At 46.8% G+C, this 23,186-nt stretch overlaps 2 protein-coding genes across 2 annotated transcripts in view; one reads left to right on the top strand and one right to left on the bottom strand.

Annotated features, from left to right (window-relative positions):
* The window catches only part of NET1 (neuroepithelial cell transforming 1), a 32,573-nt gene extending 25,404 nt beyond the window's left edge, over window positions 1-7,169 (bottom strand). The window contains exon 1 of the mRNA XM_069458706.1: window positions 7,042-7,169. Within this exon, the coding sequence (XP_069314807.1) occupies window positions 7,042-7,169 (128 nt within the window). The remainder of the gene's footprint in view (window positions 1-7,041) is intronic.
* A 3,730-nt stretch (window positions 7,170-10,899) lies between these two features.
* Window positions 10,900-17,462, top strand: TUBAL3 (tubulin alpha like 3). The gene is made up of 4 exons (XM_069458619.1): window positions 10,900-10,911; window positions 12,339-12,582; window positions 14,802-14,954; window positions 16,080-17,462. The coding sequence occupies exons 1-4, from the start codon at window positions 10,900-10,902 to the stop codon at window positions 17,042-17,044; spliced, it is 1,374 nt and encodes a 457-aa protein (XP_069314720.1). The 3' UTR covers window positions 17,045-17,462.
* The last annotated feature ends 5,724 nt before the right edge of the window (window positions 17,463-23,186 follow it).

The following is a 23,186-nucleotide window of genomic DNA, read 5'->3' as shown; positions in this document are numbered from 1 at the left end:
GATGAACAGAGATTTTTTTCCCTTGTGGAAACAAGGGCCAACCAAGTGAGCAAAGCAAAGGCTATTTATTAAGAGCTTGCTGGAGCAAGGGAGTCAGCTAGTCACTTGCATTTTGCCATAGACTCCAAGGCAGGTAGAGCAGCGTGAGGCTTCACAGTGGAAAGGAAGGGAAGGCTCAGGTATGTCCTGACTGGCGGTTGTTGGCTGGGGGAGCTGTAGGCCCTAGTTAGAAGCGTGGGCGGCCTACTGTGATTGGTCAAGGGTGGGGTGGGCATATTTGGCTTTCTATGGCTGGTTCTAATTGGGAAGCTGGACAAAAATTAGGATGTTGGTAGTTATTAACGAAGTCCTGGCCATTTTAGGCCAGTTGTTACAGAAGTCATTATTTTGCTTCTTGGATTATCAGGTCATTGTCCATCTTACATTTGTCCTGTCACCATTGACCCTCATGGTCGTTGTTTGCCATAGGTTATAGAAACACCACTGATGTCTGTTTTTCCTGCAAAAATTTACAAGCTTAAATCAAATATTAATACAAGGGCTTCTGTAGTTTTCTAAGCTAAATATAAAGCAGAAGTTTGTTTAAATTTGACAAGGAACACAAAGGAAAATGGCTACACAGAGAAAGAGGAGGTCAAGAAGGCTACACAGAAGAATTAATACTTAAGTAATACTAGGTATTACTGAATCTGAGAGAGAAATAGCAGTTAGCAAAGCATTAAGGTGGAGTGAAACGAGGCATTCAGGAAACTGAAAGTAGTTCCTTATGTTAGAGTACCAAAGGAAATAAGGAAGGGCTAAGATCATCATGAAAGGCTTCATTCGCTACGCTCAGAGTATGGACTTGATCTTGAACAGGTGTGGGAGCTACTGAATTCTAAGACACGTGAAGGATGGATGGGAAGAAGGCAAGACTGCTCAGGAAGACCAATTAGGAGGCAGTGCTGATACTGCCTACAACAGAGCATCAGGGGCTGTGGCAATGGTGACCAGCTTAGAGAGGAGAAGCTGATGTGACAGAGGGTTCAGCGACAACATTGGCAGGACAGACTTTGCCTTTTCCTCCCTATGCCTGTTCAGTTACTGCCAAGGTTCCTGATATGGGGAAATATGATTTAACAGACGCAGATGCAGAGAGATATTAAGACATTTAAAGCAAACATTTCCTAAATAATTATTTGGGAAAGATCAAAATATAATAATTCTCATTACTCATGGAACTCAAACTTTTTCTTCAGGGCCTCTTTAGTGACACAAAAGAACTTAAGGAACTGATTATCCCAACCTTTCTTGTCACTGCAGAAAAGTCAAGCAACAATAAAGAAAATGGTATTTTTTTATAAAACACTGGAACAAGCTATTTAAGTTAAACAAAAGAAGTCATGTGGAATGAACTATAATTCATATCACAAAATACATGGTATACTATTATAAACAAATGGTAAAAGATCATGAGGAAAACAGCACCTCAAGACCATGTGAGTCCACAGACCACACTTCTTAAAAACGCTGCTCTAGGAAAGCGCTATTGTACACGACACGCATAAAAAGAGCCATCAGTGAGCACTGGGTTGAGAAGCAGCAATTATGATCTCTCAGAAGATTACTTTTAATCTAATACGCATTATAAAGTGGTATTCATAGTGGTACTTAAAATAGTAAACACTTCCTTTAGGTATAAGACAAGTATTAGGGAGAATAACAAAGCCAAAGCTATTAATGTCTTTACTTCCAAGAAATGGCCATACTGACCTCAGAATGAATTTGATGTCTGAAAGCTGGAAAGAAAAATAGCTTTTAGGAATCCTAAAAAGGTTAATAAACTGGAAAAATATTTCCAACTGGATGGTAAAATTCTTTCCAGCACTATCTAATCAGCTTTACAGTAATGCTATTTTGCCCCATTTCAATAACAAGTTCCTATTTATTTTGAATACCCATGGAAAAAAGGAACCCAAAAAACAAACTGTGCCCAGCAAGTATGTGAGACAGTGCCAACTTTAACAAATCTTGGAAAGACATGCACTCATTTTTCATAGGGGTCAGACTCAAAATGTAATAGCTATTTTAAACCCTTGTGGGAAAAAAAATTTCTATTTCATAAAACATTAAGATTACAAGTGGTCTTCTCAAAAGATTCACAGGACAACCTACTTGAATGTGGTGGGGGATGGAGGGAACAATTGCTAACGGGTACATGTTTTCTTTTTGAGGTGATGAAAATGTTCTGAAATTGACTGTAGTTATGTTTGCACCTATCTGTGAATACACACACACACACACACACACACAAACCAACCAACCATTTAAATGGATAAATTATAGGGTATATGATCTTTTTTTTTTCTAAAGAAAATGATACTTTCATTTTCTTATATGCTGTTTTTTGTCTTTCAGAGTAGTTTATAGTGAGTTTAGCCTGCAAAAAGTTTTTCAATATATCACATACAATCCTTTTGCTTATGATTACTGCTTCTAATATTGTGCTTAAATAGTTGTTTCTTGCTCCATTATTAATTGATACTATCTTGTCATATTTTATATATTCTTGTAGATGATCTTACATCTTTTCTGGATAATGGAATATAGGTTACTTCATTATTCCCTATTTTCCCTCCATGGTTCTTCTAACTTCATCACTCTCCTCATGCTGCCGATGTCACTACCCTTGTGTCACAAAATATCATTTCCCACCTCACACAAAAAATAGAAACCTGCTGGGAAAGCCCTCGAATTCCTGCTCACGACACAGCCCATTCCCCAAACTTACCTATGACTATACCATCCACAGCTCCTTGCCCAGGCTAAATTCTCTACCTTTAATTTGGATTCGATCCTTTTCTGCCTTCTTGGACCCTTGTTTAATCATTTCTCTTCTCTCCTGTCTCTTCTACCTCTCCCTTTACTTGCTTATTTCTCTCAGCACATTGAGTTTATTATCCCTTCTTGAGAGTCAGTCCCACAAACCTGTGTCCCTTCTTCTATTATTCTTTTTGCACTGAAACTTCTTGAAAGTGCAGCCCATACACAGCGTTTCCAGTTCTCCAGCCCCACTGCCAGCTGTCAGAGTCAAACACTCATCATTTTCCATCCAGGCTACTGTAGACTGACTTCCCACTGATTCATCATCTACACTGAGGATTTTTAATTTGGTATACGTAGATGGGTCCACAAATCTCCTGAAACTTTATGTATGTGATCACTTTTTTGGGGGAATAGTCTTTGTAAGATTTAAAGAGTGCCATGACCTCAAAATGTTGCTTATTTTTCTCATGGAAGACTGCCTTTTTAATATGAAAATATGATCGTGCCATTGGCTTGTTTAAAGTCTTTCAGTATTTCCCCATCGTCTTGAAGACAAAATCCCAACTCTGCCAAGGCATACAAGGCCCCTTTGTGATGTGGCTCTCACCCCTTCAGCATGATCTCTTATCACTACCTCCTCCCTACCCCTATCCTGGTCTCCTCCCCTATACAGCTAGTTATGACACGCAGAACTCATTATGCCCATTTGCTTCAGGGCCTTTTCGCAAGCTTCTTCCCTACCTGAAATCACCCAGTTACACACGGTCCTCTAAGACTCAGAGATTACAATAGGGAATCATTTCCTGTTCTTTCCAGTCAGGACTAAGTGTTCTTTTTATTTGTACCCACGGCATTCTGTGTATACCACTACAGTAACTTTTACCATGCACTATTATTAACTTATCTTTCTTCTCCATTAGATTATAAATTTTTAAAGAGTAAGGCCAGTATTTTCATCTCCATATTCCCAGGGTCTGGCCCTCACATATTTCCTGAATAAATCACATCACATTCTCTGCACAACCCACTGCAAACCATTCCAAATTCAGTATTCTAACTATTCTGCGGAAGCCATCTAAGATCAACATGCTTTTCTCATCGCCAAATTTAATGATCTTTTCATTCCTCATCTAGTTTAAACTTTTCAGTCCTTACTTTACTTGACCCATCAGCAACATCTGACATAGCTCACCATGTCCTCTTTCTTGAAATCTGTCTTCATTTGGCCTCCTGGATACTGTTCTCACTTGGTTCTCGCCCCACCTCACCAGCTGCTCCTTCTGAGCATTCGACTACCCAGACCTTTAAACGTTGGGAGAGCCTCAGGGGTTAGTCCTCAAATTTATCTCAGTTTACACTCACTACCTCGATGACTTTCAGGTACCATGATTTCAAGTCTATTTGCTGACAAATTCCCAAATTTGTATCTGGTTACACAGGTGGGTTCACTTTGTGAAATTTCACTGAGCTAAACACTTATGATTCATATACTCTCACTTGAATGTATACTTCAATAAAAGGTTAAAAAAAAAAAGAAAAAAGTTATGATGAACTCTTTAGTAGGCATCTCATAACATATCCCAAAGCAAACCTCTCCCCTGGTCTCTCCTTTCTGAGAACATGAAAACCCATTCTTATAAATTCAGGCCAAAACCTTGGAGCCATCCTTCATTCCTTTTCTTTTTAACTCCATGCTGATCCTGCCAGCGCTAACTTCAAAATACATCCCACATATGAAAATTTTTCACCACCTCTATCACTCTCATGTGTCAGCTCAACTGCAATAATCTCCTAATTGGTCTTCGTGATTCTATCCTTGCAACACAATAAAATGATCTTTTAAAAATATAGATCTCATCACTACCTCTCGCTTCCTGATCCACTAAGTCAAATTTCAAGGTCTTAAAAGGCCCACCAGTACTACCCGGTCCGTCCCAGCTGTCCCCCTGACCTCATCGCCTACCATATCCCCCCTTGCTTCACTCCACTCCAATCACCTTCTTTGAAATTCCTTGAATATACCAAAGAGATTCTTCTTCAAAGCTTTGCACTTGCAGCTCCTCTCTGCCTAAAACACTCTTTCCCCAAATATTTACATGCTTATTCTTTCTCTACTTCCTTCAAGTCTCTGCTCAAAAGTCACCACCATCATCAGAAAGGCCTTCCTTGTGATTTTTTTAAACATAGCAACACTGCCCCTCACCATGCCTTAATTCTCTTCACAGCGTGACCACCTGCTATTTTATATATTTATTTGATTGTGTTTTCCCCCCAACCAGAATTTAAGCTTCACAACAGCAGGGACTTCATCTGTTTTGTTCACTAGAATTCCCAATACTGTATCCACAACAGTATCTGGGACTAGGGCAGGTGCTCAACAGTATTACTAAAGGATTGTAGAATAAACTTAACACTGCCTTCATTTGTTATTTTGAAATTCTATTTTCCCTTAACTAGTCTTTCCTAGTTCTCCTATTTCTCAGTTTCAGAGATAGTGACTTCTTTCTCATAGGCTATAATAGGTATAGTGGTTTTAGAAAGGTATATTTCAGGCAAGAATTACCCTAAACTTAGAACTAATAAAAATAAGTGTCTGGTGAAAAAGTCTAGCTCCCAGCAGAGTAACTTACAATGGGTTTATGAATGCATTGTCGATGAAGTGTTATCCTATGTCTCAAGGAGGAACTGGCATATCTAGGCCAGACTGGAATGTAAATTATGTAAAGGACTGTAGTGTATCTAAAACAGTAATGTTAAATGGACACGAGGACTTCCGAAGGGAGGGAGCAGATGTGGAATTATTATTCTTATAGATAAAAACCGGCAGATAACAGTTAACATTTATTGAGAGCTTTCTGTGTACAGGCACTACGCTAAGCACTTTGCATGCATTATCTCACTGAATGTCACAACGACCTTATATGAAGTGGGTACTGTCATAACGCCGTTGAACAGACAAGGACACATCCCTAGAGATGTTAAGGAACCTCCAGCGTCACACAACCCATCATTGGAACCTACAAGCTCCCAGGTGGGAGTTCTCCAAGATGGGAAAGCATGTCTTCAGCACTTTTTACAGGGCTCCTCTTCCAGACACAGCCTTCTGCAACTCCCATCTAGTGATCACCCTTTCCAGACACACAGAATGAATGTAGGAGGCAGAATGTGAAATGTGTTAATTAAAAACCCAGTGACCATCCTCTTTCATCTCCCTACACGGGAGGCTGGAACCTTGAGCTGTGCTGTGTTCACTGATGCGGCCGGTGGAGGAGTCCGGTCTCCGGAAAACATGTCAGGTAAACACTGGCTTTGAGGCTAAAAGCCTGGTGCCTGCTCTGCCGACACGATTCCGCTTTCCCCGCACCCCACCGCCTCCGTGATCCGAGAGGGTTTGGAAACTCCAGCCCAGAACTGGCTGGGCAGGGAGCACAGAGCCACTGCCGCTTTTCCTACACACGCAGCGGGACGGGGTCACGAGTAGGCTGTCAGCAAGTTCGCCCCTGCTCTGAGGGGCTGCGAAGTCCCAGTCCGGGGCCTCGGGGCTGACGTCCGCTCCAGGCCAGGCCCGCCGTCGCCCCTGGCTGCCCCGGGCACGCACCTCCCGCGGGCGATCGTCACTCCGCCCCGCGAACTCACCTCCCCATCTCCCCTGACAACGGCTGACGAATGCGTTGCTGATGAGGGGTGGTCTTAGTTCTCAAGAAGGAATTGGCATATCTAGGCCCCGCACTGCCCCCCGGGCTCACCCAGCGACCCCAGGACCCCCTCGACCCCACACTCACCTCTCTCCACACTCACCCCATTACCCTGCCATCCCCGGTCCTCACCCCGCCCCCACACTCACCTGCCCCGTCCTCACCCCGCCCCCACACTCACCTGCCCCCCCCCCCCCCCGTCCTCACCCCGCCCCCACACTCACCTACCCCGGTCCTCACCCCGCCCCCCCACTCACCTGCCCCGGTCCTCACCCCGCCCCCGCCCCCGCCCCCACACTCACCTGCCCCGCCCCCGCCCCCACACTCACCTGCCCCGGTCCTCCCTCACCCCGCCCCCACACTCACCTGCCCCGGTCCTCGCCCCGCCCCCACACTCACCTGCCCCGTCCTCACCCCGCCCCCGCCCCCACACTCACCTGCCCCGGTCCTCTCTCACCCCGTTCCCCCTTTTGCCTTCTACCACGGCCCTCACTCCACCCACACACTCACCTCCCCGGCCCTCACCCCAACCCGCACTCACCTCTCCTCCGGCCCCGGCCCGGGGGTGTCGGCCGAAGGCCCCGCGGCGCCCTCCGCGCTCAGCCCAGAGAGTCGGCGGCTTCGCCTCCGCGGCCGGGGCTGCTTCTGAGCCGCCAGTTCGGGCTCCATGGCACGGAGTAGGGGGTGGGGCGGTGGCCGAGTGCCCGGGAGACCGGCAGGGGCGGGCACGGTGCCCGCCGGCCTGTGCCAGGCAGAAAGCGCCTGTCAGCGGGGACCCGCCGCCGCCATCATCCGGGGATTTGAAAATGGCGGCTGCGCAGCGACTGGCCAATCAGAGAGCGGGCAGCGGTTGCTAGGAGACGCGGAGTCCCGCCCCCTCGCCCTCTGGGAGGCCGAGGCGGGTGGATCGCTTGAGGTCAGGAGTTCGAGACCAGCCTGAGCAAGAGTGAGACCATTTCCGCCCCCCCCCCCCCCCCCCGCCGTCTCTACTAAAAAATAGAAAGAAATGATCTGGCCAACTGAAATATATATAGAAAAAATTAGCCGGGCATGGTGGCACATGCCTGTAGTCCCAGCTACCTGAGAGGCTGAGGCAGGAGGATCGCTTAAGCCCAGGACTTTGAGGTTGCTGTGAGCTAGGCTGACGCCACGGCACTCACTCTAGCCCGGGCAACAGAGTGAGACTCTGTCTCAAAAAAAAAAAAAAATAACATAATCTCTCTCTCTCTAAAGCAAAAATTGCCAGAATAAGATAGAGTAGACAAATCTACAATTATAACAGAAAATTTTAACACATTTGAAATAATGGGTACTCAAAATTTGGACTACATGATAAATCAGTTGCATTTAGTGCATCTATCTAAAACATTGTGTTCTTTTCAAGCATTCATGGAACATTTTCAAAAATCGACCACATAGCAGAATATAAAGGAAGTTTTAACAGATATATAAAGAAAAAAATCATTTTAATTATGTTGTCTGATCTTGATGCAATGAATTGAAAATAACATGTTATAAATAATATAAAAATTTAAAATAAAACAAATAATGAAAACCTAGAAAGCCCCTGTATGTTTGGATGTGATAGTGGTTGAGGGGCCTGGTTTGCTCTATGTATTTAGGGATTGTTTGAATCTTATTTAAGGAGAAGATATTCATCTGGAATTTATGCAATAGAAAAAGCTTATTGGCTGTTGTAACAAATTTTACTCATACTCTTTCCTTTTCCTTGTCAATGCTTAATAAATTCTTAATATAAGGGGAGGATTTTTTTTTTTTTTTTTTTGAGACAGAGTCTCACTCTGTCGCCCTGGGTAGAGTGCAGTAGTGTCATCATAGCTCACTGCAGCCTCAAACCCCTGGGCTCTAGGGATCCTCTTGCCTCAGCCTCCCAAGTAGCTGGGACAAGAGGTGAGCACTACCACACCTGGCTAATTTTTCTGTTTTTAGTAGAGATGGGGTCTCACTCTTGCTCAGGCTGGCCTCAAGCTCCTGACCTCAAGCGAGATCCTCCTGCCTCAGCCTCCCAAATTGCTAGGATCACAGGTGTGAGCCACCACACCAGGCCGAGAGGAGGATTTTTTTAAAGACACTTGTTGTTTTCAACACAGGCATAAGTTGGAAGCAGATCTGGATAAGTGCAAGGTCATTCATCTGTCGTTGAGCACAAACTCTGTCCCAGGTTGTGCAGGCCAACCGTAGCTACTCTGAGGCCAGAGAACAAAAACACTAAAAAGAAGCTATACTGCTTTAAGTGAGGGCAGCGCTTCAGCCCTCAGGTGGAGTCATTTCCGGGCCCTGCGATAAAGCTTGGCTGGGAATGCTCCTGGGTCACTCATCCTGACCCCGGGCAGGAGGGCGGCCGTGTCAGCATGGTAAGTGGCTCTGCCTGGTGCCTGTGGACAGCTGATTCCGTGTTGTAGCAAATCTGACTCCTCACATGTGGCCCATTTCCCCAGCAAACAATTCTTAATAAGTTCTTAATACAAGAGAGGAGGTTTTTAAAAAGACATTGGCTTCAATCCATGTACCTACGTTGGAAGCCGGTTTAGATGGACTCTCCTCTACCCACCTGTGGTTTTGCTTTTTTTTGTTTTTAAAGTAAAGCGTTGCTGATTTGTAGTCATTCACTGACTTTAACTGAAGTACTCCAGCAACGGTTACCTTTGGTTTTTACTTTTGTTTTGGGCCGGGTGTGCTGATTTTTCTGTAGACATCAGTTGCTTCCCTTTCAGTTGCGCTGTTAGAGTTTCTGGGGACTTCAGACTCAGGTCACGGCGCGAACCTCATAAATGCCTGGCGGGGTAAAGTGCACAGGTATCTTTACCTCTCTTGAGTTTCGTTCTTGGTGCATGATAATGATTGTATTCTGATGACTTACAGTAATTCTGCTTTGGGGACTAGCTTTTATGATCCCCTTCCCTTTCGTTCTCTTCTGTGCCAGTGAGTAATTTTCAGTATCTTAGAAGTTTTAGTTCTTTCATGGAAGCAGCCTTTCAAACTGCTTTCTCCTCTTAGATCTTCTTGCCCCATTGGACTCTCTGTCCAACATTTTAAGGATGTTTAAATTGTTTTGCTTTTAAAAATTGTGCCTTTCGATATGAGGGATGCTTGTGGTACTGGAATGTTCTGTATCTTGACTGTGTCCATGTCAGCCTTCTGGGTGGTGATGTTGTATTGTAGTCCTGCAGGATATTTCCACTGGGGAAAATGGGTAAAGGGTCCATAGGATCTTTCTGTGTTATTTCTTACAACTGCATATGAACCTACAAAGATCTCAAAATTAGAAGACTAATTAAAAAATTATGCCGTCCTCGTAATTCGAGTGAGCTTTATAGCAGTATTTCGTGATGTGCTTAACTGATCAACAGTGGGCATTTTACCATCTAATATTAGTTTATAGCGTGACTAATATTTTAATAGAGAGTTTGGACAAGAGGGAGAGGCTAAGAGAAGAATAAGGTGAAGATAGTCTTCTATTAATATACGCTTGGATGCACAGTTATGTTATAAACTCAGCTGCTTCTAAAACCAAGAAGTTTATTGGGCTGAGTTTTTCCTGTTGAGTTGAAAAAGGACAGTATCACTCTGATGTCTGAGCCACTTGGACATCAGATGACATGAAGAAGTGCAATTTTTTTATGTTAGTGATTATTTTAAGTGGGAATGTTGTGAGCAAATACCACATCAGTTTTGCTTGTCAGTAGCGTGCAGGCCTGGGTGGCAGACAGCCGGGGGAGTTAGTGAGGGAAACCTACATGTAAACTCACACAAGTGAGAGGTTTTCATGATGGAGAAGCCGTGAACATCCCCTCTCCCCTTCTAAAATTTTAACTGAAATTCAGGGAACTGATCCGATTACAGTATTAGTAGCTAATGTATTTACAGCATATTAAGTCCAACAGGAGGGGAGAAAAATAAAACTCTGCTTTGCAGATAAGGGTATTCAAAGAAGACTGTTTATAATGGAACGTGTTGCTTTGAAAGGTTAGAATATTAGCTGGTACTAAGTGAAGTGCTTTCTAAATTACATTTGTGCCTTTCGTCTTGAGACATGACTGATTGTCGTACAGAGAAGAAACCAGGTGGAAGTTCTACTAAAGTAGCGAACCTGCGTTTCTCAGGAAGCAAAGAGGGCTGTGTTGTGTCTTGTGAATCACAGAGACAAAGTGCAAGGGTTTGATGCCCCTGAACGCGAACAGAGTCCAAGCCAGACTGCAAGGGTGTGGCCGGCCAGAGCTCCCTGCCTCCCTCCCTCGGATTAGTAAAGCACAGGCCCATGATTGCTGGGGCCTGAGGTCATTCTGCAGTGGAATCTCAGGCTTTGGGGCCGTGCAGGCTTGGACCAGGGCAGGGTTGCCCCTCAGCTTATCTGGTCAATGCGTGAAGGGCCCAGAAGATGCAGACGACGGTGGGTCTCACTCTGTAAGACCCCTGCATAGACTTGTTCCAGTCTGGCAATAAACCACACCAATATTAAAAGCAGCAATGGCTGTCACTTTAGATTTTTAGGATTTAACTTTTTCGTTCCCTCTCTTAAAGGAGTAGATCATTGTGTCTGTTTAAATTACCAACATAAGTGTTTGCCTTAGGAAAAAAAGTGAATGGTGATTTAAAAGTGGGATTCGGGGGCGTGTGGAGGCTGATGAGGGTGGAAGAAAATAGTAAAGTTTAGAAAAAATCACTAGCCAGATATAACTAGAGTTAATATCTTGATGTGTTTTCCTTTAGATTTTTTTATGCCTATTTTTGAATGTATTTGACATCATACTCTATATGCAATTATGCATCTTATGTGCTTTTTACTTAATATGTTATCGTAAGCATTTCCCATGTCATAAATCATTTTTGGGGGTAAACGTTTAAGGGTTGCACAGCATGCTATCGCACTGATGCACCATCCTTGTAAATATCCAACAGTAGATGGATGGTTAGGTAGATTAAGTAGACTGGTTGTGGGTTTTCTTCCTTATAAACTATAATGCTGTGAATGCCATTGAGTCTAAGTCTTTGCATTTGACAGTCTTTCTTTTGTAATTAATTCATTTATGTCATTTGTCCATTTACCCAGTTGATGTCTCAAGTGTTTTTTTTTTTAAATTGATGTATGTAAAATTTGAGCTATATAAAAATCAATTTTTATATGCATAAATTTGTTATGGTATGGAAGTTTTACCTTTTGGGGCTGTTAAGTCTATTGCATTTTTCCTTGTAAAATTTTCCACTAGTTTTAAGTTTAGATTGAATATCCGTTCTTATTTAGAGCATATATGAATGGTAAATGTAATATCTCAAGGCATGAAAAGATAACATTCTTAATTTACCTGCAATGGGTTTTAATAACTGAAAAGGCTATATATTGATTTTAGTTTAATTTCTTTCCAATAACTAGCTAATTTTTTTTTTCTGAGTGAGTCAACCTAATATATACATATATATATATATATCTCACCTATATTAAAAGGGTGAAGTTAAATCAGCTGTATTCTGACTTGAGTTACAAGTGCCTATGTGCATGTGTGTGTGCCTATGCGTGTGTGTGTGTGTGTATGTATATCTATATATGTAGTCTTAACTGAGTTAAGTAGTAGTTCTTAGCCTAGTATGCAGTAGATGCTTAATTTATGTTGTTGAAATAAGCTTTTCAGTGGAATTTAAGCCCTTGGTTTAATTGTTGCGGAAGCTTAGCTGTACCCTGGCTTTTGGTTTCCATGAAACACTTTTGATTATTTTATAATAAATTTCTCTGTGGCTGTAAGCGAGCTCGGCTCTGCCATTTGTGCCCAGAGGTGCTAAGTGACACAGTCCTGCTGTCCGACTCCCTGTGTCTTGTTTCAGAAGGAGTGCCTTTCCATCCACGTTGGTCAGGCTGGCGTCCAGATCGGGGACGCTTGCTGGGAACTCTATTGCCTGGAACATGGAATCCAGCCAGACGGCATCATCCTCGACAGGAGACAGGATCCGCTGGAAAATGCTCAAACAGAACAAGTGAACGTGTCTTTCGATACCTTCTTTTGCGAGACGAGAGCTGGGAAGCACGTGCCCAGGGCACTCTTTGTGGACTTGGAACCAACCGTTGTAGGTAAAATACATTTTACATTCTAGGGTACTTAGCCAGGCTCACACTCGAAACAAAGAAATCAAGTGGGCGGGATTGTCAGATTATAATGATGTATCAGAGGGGTATCACCTGCACCTTTTCCCAATCTAGAGGCACAATGGCCATGTAGGGTGATCAGCATGACAAACACACCCAAAGGGAAGACTGGGTTAGCCTTTTCTTGTGCAACGATGTCATTTAAAACCTTGTTACCTGATCCACACAGGTATCATAACAGAACACTAAATCTTTTCCCGAGCCATTTTCTGGAAGAAGTTGAAAATTTGGTATTATCTGCTTAATAAGAGTAGAATACTTGAAAATGATCCCAAAGAAGCAAGAAGCCAAATAAATATTCTAATTATGGGGAAAATCAATACTATTGTATGATTATCAATGGCAGATTCTATAGTATCTTGTGCAAAAGCTCTTGAAATGGAGCTAGACAAATCCTGGAGAGAGAAGAGGGTCTTACTGACTTAAGGGAGAAGCTAGAGAGGAAGGTAGATTTGGGTTTGATACTGTGAATTGTGGTTGGCTTCCGGTACGGGCTCTCTTCCTGCCTTGCAGACGGTGCCTTCTCGGTGTGTCCTTACGTGGTGGAGAGGTTGTCTCCAAGTTTCTTCTTATGAGGGAACTAATCCCATCCATGGGGGCTCAACCCTCATGACCTAATCACCTCCCACAGACCTTACCTCCTAATACCAGCACGTGGGGATTAGGTCTTCACCTGGGAATTTTGGGCAGCCAACCAGTCTGCCCTAGCGGTTCTGTACTGGCTGAGAACCGGCACAGGTATTTTCCCTTAATCCTTTCAACACTGTGTCAGGAGAAATTGTCATCCTTCATTTGTAGATGAGGAAACAGAGTCTTGGGGAGGTTATGGAACTTGCCTAGGCTCACTGAGTTATTGAGAGTAGAACTGGCTTTGGTCCTGGTTTTGCCTTCTTATTAAATGTATTGTCTTTTAACAGAAAAGTAGCATCATCGAGTGAAGAGAAAATATTATGAATAGTTATGAGAACACTAAGTGCATCACATGGAGCCATATAAAACTGCCAATATGTGACTATTTTTTTTACCTTAAAAAAAGGTTAATGTCTTATGTCTTATGATCCAACCTAATAATAATAATAGAAATTTCTACAAGGTGGAAGGCATGAATAACCAGGACTGACCCGTTGTAACCAGGGCAACCTTCCCAAAGCCTGCTCACCCCCACACCCTGCTGCTCCATCGTCAGGAATGATGCCATTTGTGTAGTTCTAAGGTGGCGGAGTGGGGCGTGCTGCCCAGGGTTTTAAAAGGCAATGAACCCGGGCATGGTTGCTCTTGGTCGCAAGTAACACTGCCAGCACCGCAGCGCGATTCCCCTGCACGTGCATTTACGCTCACTGCGTCAGGGTCGCGCGGGTGCCTGAGTCAGCCATGCCTCCTTTCTTGAAGCCACTTTTAAAGACCGGCCAGGAAAAACTGAGATTGCTGCATCCTTCCAGCATGCTGTCGGCTATGTGTAGAGAGGATACTTGTCTCAAAATGCCAAAGTGCCATAGGGTGTATAGTGAGTCAAAGAGTGTCCCCCAAAATCCATATCCACCCGGAACCCCAGAAGGTGACCTTAGTTGGAAATAGGGTCTTTGCAGGTAGTTAAGGTGAGTCATCCTGGATTGGGGGGTTCCTAAAGCCACAGAACTGTGTCCTTATAAGAAGAGAAGGCGCACAGACACCCGTACGGGGCTGGGGAGGCCCGTGCGCCGGGGCAGAGGTTGGAGAGGGCGGCTATGGGGCGAGGGGCACCAGGACCGTCAGCCGTCGCCGGGCGCTAGCAAGGGTTGGGAATGGGCTCTCCCCAGCGGCTCCAGAGGAACCACCAACTCTGCCAACACCTTGGTTTGGGACTTCTGGCCTCCTGAACCATTAGGAAATCAGTTTCTGAGGTTTTAAGCCACCAGATTTGTTGTCTTGTGTTACAGCAGCCCTGGGAGACTAAAGCAGGGTGTATGGTAGGAAAACACACTGTCAATTTATACGGAAAGGATTCTCGGTTTTCCCAGACTAAGAAAGGCTAATTTAGCAACATGGATTCCTTTCCTTGACCACCTGCTGGGGGGAGTGCGGGGCTGGGGCTCAGGCCGGGAGAACTCCCAGGGGGTTGGCAGTGGACTGGACCGAGGGCACCGACCTCCTTTCGCCCCCTGCAGACGGGATCCGCACCGGGAGGCACCGCTCCCTCTTCCACCCCGAGCAGCTCGTCAGCGGCAAGGAGGACGCTGCCAACAACTACGCCCGGGGCCGCTACTCGGTGGGCTCCGGGCTCATCGACCGCGTGCTGGAGAGGACCCGGAAGCTGGCAAGTGGGCCCCCCTCCTCTCACCAGCGTCACCCGTCTGCCCCACCGTTGCCCCGTTGTCCCGCCCTGGCTGCGCGTGGGCGCTCAGGGCCACGAGGACGCCTAGAGCTTGCTTCGACCTTGCTGCATAGAAAGGGCCCCGAGCCTTTACTCCCACGCGGGAGCCCCCGATTTCCCTCGCTTCTATGAACACAGGGTTTATCTTGCTGTCAGAGACTTCCAGAGCACTCTAAACCTATCGTTTTCCAGTGGTAACCGCTATTGATGAAGTTTATAGGAGACACACACTACCTGCAGATTAGTTACCTATTATTATTATTTTTTTTGAGACCAAGTCTTGCTCTGTTGCCCAGGCTAGAGTGCTGGGGCGTCAGCCTAGCTCACAGCAACCTCAAACTCCTGGGCTTAAGCGATCCTCCTGCCTCAGCCTCCTGAGTAGCCGGGACTACAGGCATACGCCACCACGCCTGGCCAATATTTTCTATTTTTAGTTGCCTGGCTAATTTTTTTTTTCAAATTTTTTTTTTTTTTTTTTTTTTGTAGGGACAGGGTCCTGCTCTTGCTCAGGCGGAATGCCTTACCTCTAGCGATCCTCCTGCCTCGGCCTCCCAGAGTGCTAGGATTGCAGGCTGAGCCATCTGCCCGGCCCCAGTTACTCCGTTATTGACAGTTAACTCTTCTTCGAGGGCCTGAGGCTGGAGACCCTTTGCCGAGCGTGGGTTTTGGGGTTTGGCACAATCACTGGGCAAAACGACGCCTTCCACACGGGCACAGGCCAGAGCGTAGAAGGGACAGAACTTCATCTACTGTCGGGGCAAGTGATTTTGCCGCAATATTTTGTTTCCTGTTTTCTTTACTTTGTTATTGATAAAGCCCCTGCGTGGATCACACGCAGATAGACTCGGACGGTTGCATATTTAGGCTTTGCTTGTAGTCAAACCGAAGTACCACCCAAGCGCATTTCAAAGTAGCTACGTTTATCGTGGTCTGACGATGGTAAACCCGTCTGTTCCAAAAGTCGTTTTTGTTTGTTTTGGGGAATTTGTCGTGTCCTGCCGGTACCACCCGGTTCGCGGCTTCTGGATTTATCTGGCCGAGTTCTCACACCCCGTTTCCTCCCCCCAGGCAGAACAGTGCAGCGGGCTTCAGGGCTTTTTGATTTTTCGAAGCTTTGGAGGAGGCACCGGGTCGGGCTTCGCGTCCCTGTTGCTGGAGCGGCTGTCGCAGGAGTACGGCAGGAAGACGAGGCTGGAGTTCTCCGTCTTCCCGGCCCCCAGGGTCGCCACGGCGGTGGTGGAGCCGTACAACGCCGTCCTCACCACGCACTCCACCCTGGAGCACGCGGACTGCACCTTCCTGGTGGACAATGACGCCGTCTACGACATGTGCCACCGCCAGCTGGGCGTCGAGCGCCCCTCGTACGCCAGCATCAACAGACTGATGGTCCAGGCGGTGTCTGCCATCACCGCGTCCCTCCGGTTTCAGGGGCCCTTGACCGTGGACCTAATCGAGTTCCAGACCAACCTGGTGCCTTACCCGAGAATACACTTCCCGGTGACATCCTTCGCCCCCGTCGTGTCCGCAGACAGGGCCTTCCACGAGCAGCTCTCCGTCAAGGACATCACCGCCGCCTGCTTCGAGCCCTCCAGCCACCTGGTCAGGTGTGACCCTCGGCGCGGGAGGTACATGGCCTGCTGCCTGCTCTACCGAGGGGACGTGGTCCCCAAAGAGGTGAACGCCGCCATCGCAGCCGTGAAGTCCAGGAACTCTGTCCGGTTCGTGGATTGGTGTCCGACTGGCTTCAAGGTGGGCATCAACCCCCAGCTGCCCGCGGTGGCGCCGGGAGGGGACCTGGCCGGGGTGCGGCGGGCCGTGTGCACACTGAGCAGCAGCACGGCCATCGCGGAGGCCTGGGCCCACCTGGACCACAGGTTCGACCTCATGTTCGCCAAGAGGGCGTTTCTGCACTGGTACCTCAGGGAGGGCATGGAGGAGGGCGAGTTCTCCGAGGCCCGGGAGGACCTGGCCGCCCTGGAGCAGGATTACCAGGAGGCGGGGCAGAGTGTGTCCCGCAAGCAGGGCTGGTGGCAGTGACCAAGGTGGACCGTCGTGCCTCCTTTTCCAGCCGTTGCACGCTCAGTGGGCAGAGCCCCCCGATAGAAGAAAACACAACCAGGTCAGGCAAGGCCCAGAGTTCCACGCTAAGTGGGTCGGTACCAACAAGGAACACACGTTTCCTGCTCGGCCACCCGGCAGCCTGCAGAGGTCTCGAGTCGCTTCCAGGTCTGGCTTTTGTCAGAGTGAAAACCTAGGTTTATTCTTCGCTTTATTTTTTAATGATGAGACTACGAAACCCTACATTTTGTGCTTTTCCTTTCCTGTACCCGAGGTGGAAAACAGCACATGTTGACTATGAACGTATTTCCCCATCTCTGTATTTTCACACTGATTCAACCCTGAGTATTTTTAGTGTGATGCTTTCTCTTCCTCCAAGTGAGTGCTGTAAGGTCTCTGTTTCTTTTTAATACAAACAACAAGAATATACTTTAAAATTTGAATGTGGGTGTCCTGCAGGTCCGAGGTGAAAGCCATCTCTTCCGATGAATAGTCCCATTTGAAACAAAAATCTACCGGGGACAGAATAGCTATAAATTCATTAAGACTATTCAACATTTTTCAACCTACATGTGTTGTTTCTATCTTCAGCCACTGGAGGTCACTAGTGAGATGCTTAAATAACACGCTCCGTTGTTAATGGGAGTTTTTGGTGCTGGGGGGGTATTTGTGTGTGGGAATTCACACTTTCAGAAAAAGGCCATTTATAGATTTTTTTGTTTTAAAAAAGTTAATAAAGTTAAGATGAAAAACAAAATTATTTCTTAAGCTTTTCGGTTCAGCTGTGACAGCCTAGCAAATCTGTGTAATCACTTTTAAAGGGCTTGCACTTGAACTTCAGGCCTCCCTTCCAGTCTTTGATAAATGCTCCTCAATATTTTCCATTGCATGTAAACTTAATACATTCTGTTTTCTTTTAGGGACTTTGTCTGACTAACTTTCCCAAGTACACTAACTAATTTTTTGAAAATCTAATAAACTATAAATATGGTGCAAAATTTTAACTTAAGAACACACGTGTAAATTTGTTTACAAAATTTGTGTATTTTAAAATTGGGATTCCAAAGCTGTATATGATCCTGTTAGCCCAAACACTCTTAAGTATTATATTAATAAATACAGTACTTTAAATGCCAAACATGCCTGGCTTCCTTATCACAAGAACTTCAATACATCTTATTTGATTTACTTACCAGGTGTTTATTGAGCACCTATGATGTGCGCGTCACTATTCACATCAAACAAAACAAACACAATCCCTGCCCTCATGGAGCTCATATTGGAAGTGAAGGCGGCAGGAGAAAGAAGAGAAACATAATAAATAAGTAAATTATGTGGCCTATTAAAAGATGGTAGGTCCTATTGGGGGGAAAATAGAGTGCAATAAGAGAAAAGGGCTGCAGTTTTAAATAAAGTGGTTATTGAGGCTTCCATGGAAGGGGACATCTGCCAAGGACATCAAGGGAGCGACCAGGGAGCACGTGGACCCCTAGAGGGAGCACGTACCGGCAAGAGGGGCCGCAAGGAGGTGCAGAAAGGTTGGTCTCCCAGGGGAGGAAGGCAGTCTGGGGTCAGAGGAAGCCGATAGGTCAAGCAAGGAGGGCTGAGGCCGGACCTTTGGATTTAGCAACATACAGGCCCGGCTGACCTTGGCGGGAGGCTTCAGTGCACGCAAGCTTGGCCAGCGTGGGCTTAGCGGGGAAGGGACAGGAGTGCGGAGAGATCGTTCCCAGTGCCGCTGTAACAGGGAGCAGAGTGACGGCTCCTGTCTGGAGGACTCGTTGTTAGCGTGGGAGAAGACAGTTGGAGTTGGGGCCTGGGCAGAGCGAGCTGGAACGGCAGGATGCACGGCCAGGGCGGGGGCCGGGGTGTCGGGAGGGCATCCCCGTGTGCATTGAAATCCCCAGCCGCTGAGACAGGAGCAGTGCGAGGGATTGATAAGCCCGGGGCCAAAATGATCAGGAAAGTAGGTGGGCTGACCCGGGTGTTGGTGGATGACAGGCACATGGGTGGGGGGTCCCAGTCTCAGACAGGAGCACAACGGTTCATGCAGGGAGGAGGGAGGGCACCGAACACGCTTATCCTTGACGGAACCAGCGCATCGTCCCTCAGGCTCGGGCCGACCTTCCAAAGGTAAACGGTTTGTCATTTGCCTTCTTAGCTGGTGGAGGCATCGTAGTGATATTGCCCAGGCTGTGACTGCCCTTGTGACCTAATCGAACCAGCTGGCCCCGCCACTGTCTGTAACAGGAACCCCATTAATTAAAGATCGAGGGGGTCCTTAGCCCACTCGTGATTTGAGTCACGTTGTTGCCTGGTTTCCAAGTCAGATTACGCCTGTCATCCTTGCGAAGGTAGCTAGCTGTACCCTTGGATGGGATCTTAATAGATATAGATGTCTTTTTAGTTTAATACTAACCACTTTGATCTTGTGTGTTTCCCATTTCTTGAAACTACATAGACTATCTGACTGAGTGCTGGCTGTCACTTGGCTTTCCCTGATTCTTTGGTTACAGCTCCCAAATCTGTCACGAAGCAGGCTGTCTGTTGACATTTGTTTTCAGGATTTCTTGTTCGATAGAACATCGAGAGATCACGTCATCTGTTCACTCGTCTCCTCGAAGGAGGTTCACTTGCCTACTGATCCTTACTTTATTTTATTTATAAAAGAGAGCTTAAACTAATTTTTAAGGGAGTTTAAACCAAAACAAATCATCTAACGGACTGTGTTGAGAATTTTCACTCACACAAATTCATTTTTTGTTGCCCCCATAAAACACTTTCAAAATTTTTAATTTTTCTTATGAACCTCATATGCCTTTCATTCTGTTTTTTTTTTTTTTTAAATTACATTTCTTTCTCTCTTCCATGGTGCAAATTCCTTTCCTGACTGATGGATGGATGCTTTTTGTGTGCTTCTTGGTGCCAAGAATCTTACTGATTCTCGACGAGGAAAGATGACACCTCCCCTGGTATCTCTACTTACAGTGAGAGAATTGTTATTACTATTATTTTTAAATTTAAATCTGCTACAGAGGAAGGTCCTCAGTGCAAATGTAGTCACAGTCTCTCGTAAACAATTCTAAAGAAGCCTACTAAATTTTATAAGGTAAATTAAGCCCTTTTTAATCTTTTAAAAATATGTTTGTTACATGATTACGTTAATTGAACTCAGTTGCATTCACTTTTGCTCTCTGGCGGTTCTTTCCCGGACAGCTTCTCACTGGTCCACACGTTACAGTCGAGGGGCAGAGGCTCAGGCGTGGTTCTTTCTCTGACATCCCTAAAACAGAACCCGACAGAGCCACCACGCAGAGAGAACGCCTGAGACCTTTGGCATTGCTGCGCTCATCAGTAATTTCCTCTGCGAAATGCGGTACTGTGTAACCGAAACACCCAAGCAACCCTCGTCGGGCCTTACGTGATACCAGGCATGCGAGGTAATTAGCAGGGAGCAATGACGTCGCTTGGAGACAGAGACGCCGGGTGATTCATTAGGCACATAAGTAACTCGTTCGTGCACATCTGCCTTGCAGAGCAATTCAGAATTGTGTCTCAGAATAATGACCAATGATTACCCACCAGGGACTCACGAACGTCCCATCCACAGTGTTAAATCCCACGTACTGAGCGCCGACACTCACCTCCTGTCACCAGGGTTGGCCGCGTTCCACAAAATCCCCTTTAGCTGCAGCGACGTGTTAGATTGGCTTGTTGGATTCTCGAAGCTGGGGAGGCTGTTCCTTCCCCGTCTATCCCTTCCTGGCTGAGGAGGAGGAGCCGGGGGAACTGAGGGGTTGACCGTCTCTGCCTTCCACCTGCTGTCGCTTACCTTGAGCAGGTGCTTAGGAAGCAGGCCTGGCTGTCCCAGCAGGGTCTGCTCTGCGGGAGCTCAGACTCGCAGGAGGCTGGACTGGGAGCAGCCCAACAGGAAGCCGCTGCTTTTCCCACCATCCTGGGGGGGTTACGGTTTTGGCCGCCTCTCCCTAGTTTGTTAACCGTCTGCTCCTGTTCCCTCTTCAATCACTCCACATACCAGACCCACCTGCGGGGGACCATAATCACAGCCCCGTGTCTGTGTGGGGCTTTTCTGTTCCTAGTTCACGTGAGCCTCGTGGTAGCCCGTAAGGTCGGGGTGGCTGAAGTCTGATGCCCTCTGTGCGAGTCAAGGGTCAGCACTTCGTGGGCCAATGAGAGGGCGTCTGCGGTCAGTTACTCTGTTACCTAATAGCTGGGAGCCCCTGGCCACGTTCCCTAACATCTCTGGGCCTCCATGTCTCCATCTTCAAAATGGAAAGACACAATAACTACTGTAACACAGACTGGTGAGAATTAAATGTGGCAACATTCAGAAAGCACCTGTCGGGGTTTGCACAGGGGCACGCAGGGAAGTCAAAAGATTTGCTCACAGACACTTAACATGCAGAAGAACCTAGACTCAGAGATATTCTGAGCCCCCGGGGAGAATTCTTTCTGCCCCAGCACGTGGTTTTTCCTGGATGGACACAACAGTTGCATTTTCACTTTTTTGGAGCCTTGGTCCTGTTAAGAGATGGGGTATTTTTAATTTTACTTTTAACTTAAAAAAAAATTTTTTTTTTTCAATAATGCTTGCCAGCAGAAGGATTGCTGGGCTAGTGGAAATGAATTTGTAAGTTTGATAAGTGTTGGCAAATTACCTTTCCAGGGTTTACACTCCTAGCGGCGGCCACTGGCCTTGCCAGCGGAGTGTGTTGTCACACTTAGGGACTTTCACAGTAGGATCGGTAAGAAATCGCACATCTGTGCAGTTATTGTGGATGGAGCTGAGCATCTTTTCATGCATTTAAGGGTCATTTAAATTTTGTTTGTGTGTGTGTATTTACGTGACCTCTTCATGTTTTTGCTTATTTATCTCTTGGATTTGTTCTTGTTCTTGAGTAATTCTTTGTATATTTGATAAATAATCCATTTATCTTTTATATGAGTGGCAGTTTTCCACATGTGTCATTCATTTGCCTTGTGACTTTGCCCCCGGTGGTGGTGGCGGTGTCAGTCACTGCTGTGTCTGAGTGTGCGTTTCTCCATGCGGAAGTTTATTTTGCTCATCTATGATCTGTCACCGTGCGGAATCCCCTCTTTGGGGAATCTGGGAATCTGGCCCTCGGGCTCTGCTGCCAGGAGCCATGGGGGTTCCTGCTGGTGTCCATTTGTAGTGGGATTTGGCTCATGTTAAATATTCTTATCTCTGAATTCCTCATATATGTAGGTTTTACACTAAATGCTATCACTTCATGGTTCATCGTTTATATTCTTCCTGGTGGCATTTGCTGATTTTCCAGTTTTGCCTTTGTCTACTCACCGGGACTACCGGGGGGCGCAGAGGCCTGGCCCCAGACATGAGCGTTTGCCACGGCCCCCAGCAGGGCGCCCAGCGGTTACCGTGGGCTCAATACACCCCTTCAGGACTGGCAGCCCCACCCCCCCGAGAGCCATGGAGGAGTTTGGGATCTTATGGGGCCTCACTTAAAGCTCCTTCTCCCTTTTGGGCTGGACACCGAAAACAGTTCCCAGGTCATGTCCCTTGGGTGGGACCGGGCTCCAGGGACGGCTCTGGAGCAAGTGACGATGCCAGTGCTCAGCCGTCTTCCCAGAGCTGTCCCCTCCTGGGCTTGACGCGCCAGGGCCCCCTCCCCAGCCTCCCTGCGCACCCCTCAGGGTTTGACGGCTGTTGCTGGGGGCAGAGGAACAGAGACAGGCCAGGAGTTCAAGACACCGTCGGTTTTAATGGGGTGAGGAGGCAGGGAAGGGGTTCGGTGACCAGACGGGGAGCGGTGGATCTCCGGGTTCTGCCTGGGGGGCGGGGTTGGTGTTCAGGGCTCCCCTCTCAGTGGGGTCACCAGGGGCGCCCGGGGAGGAGGAAGGTGTGCAATCTGCCCCTTCCCGGCGTCTGGGCAGGTGGACGATACTGCTCTTCCGTGTGTGGGGACAGAGGACAAGGGAGACAGGGCTGGGGCAGGAAGAGGTCAGAGGGGCTCCGTGGTGAAGCAGCCTGGGAAACTGATCCCACAAAACAATAACCAGCTGACGGCGCGCCTCGTCCCCCCCTCGTCCTCTGTCCTGAGCCTGCCCCCTGCCCTCC

Source organism: Eulemur rufifrons, chromosome 25 (assembly GCF_041146395.1).
Source record: "Eulemur rufifrons isolate Redbay chromosome 25, OSU_ERuf_1, whole genome shotgun sequence".
Classification (NCBI taxonomy): Eukaryota; Metazoa; Chordata; class Mammalia; order Primates; family Lemuridae; genus Eulemur; species Eulemur rufifrons.
Note: the sequence above shows the minus strand (reverse complement) of the source record. Positions and strands in the feature narration are given on the sequence as shown.

What these genes read in the sequence shown, in the direction of transcription:
- TUBAL3 (XM_069458619.1), top strand. An exon ending in CTTGGAACCAACCGTTGTAG is followed by an intron (nt 12,583 to 14,801) that starts GTAAAATACATT and finishes CGCCCCCTGCAG; the next exon opens with ACGGGATCCGCACCGGGAGG. An exon ending in GAGGACCCGGAAGCTGGCAA is followed by an intron (nt 14,955 to 16,079) that starts GTGGGCCCCCCT and finishes CCCCCCAGGCAG; the next exon opens with AACAGTGCAGCGGGCTTCAG.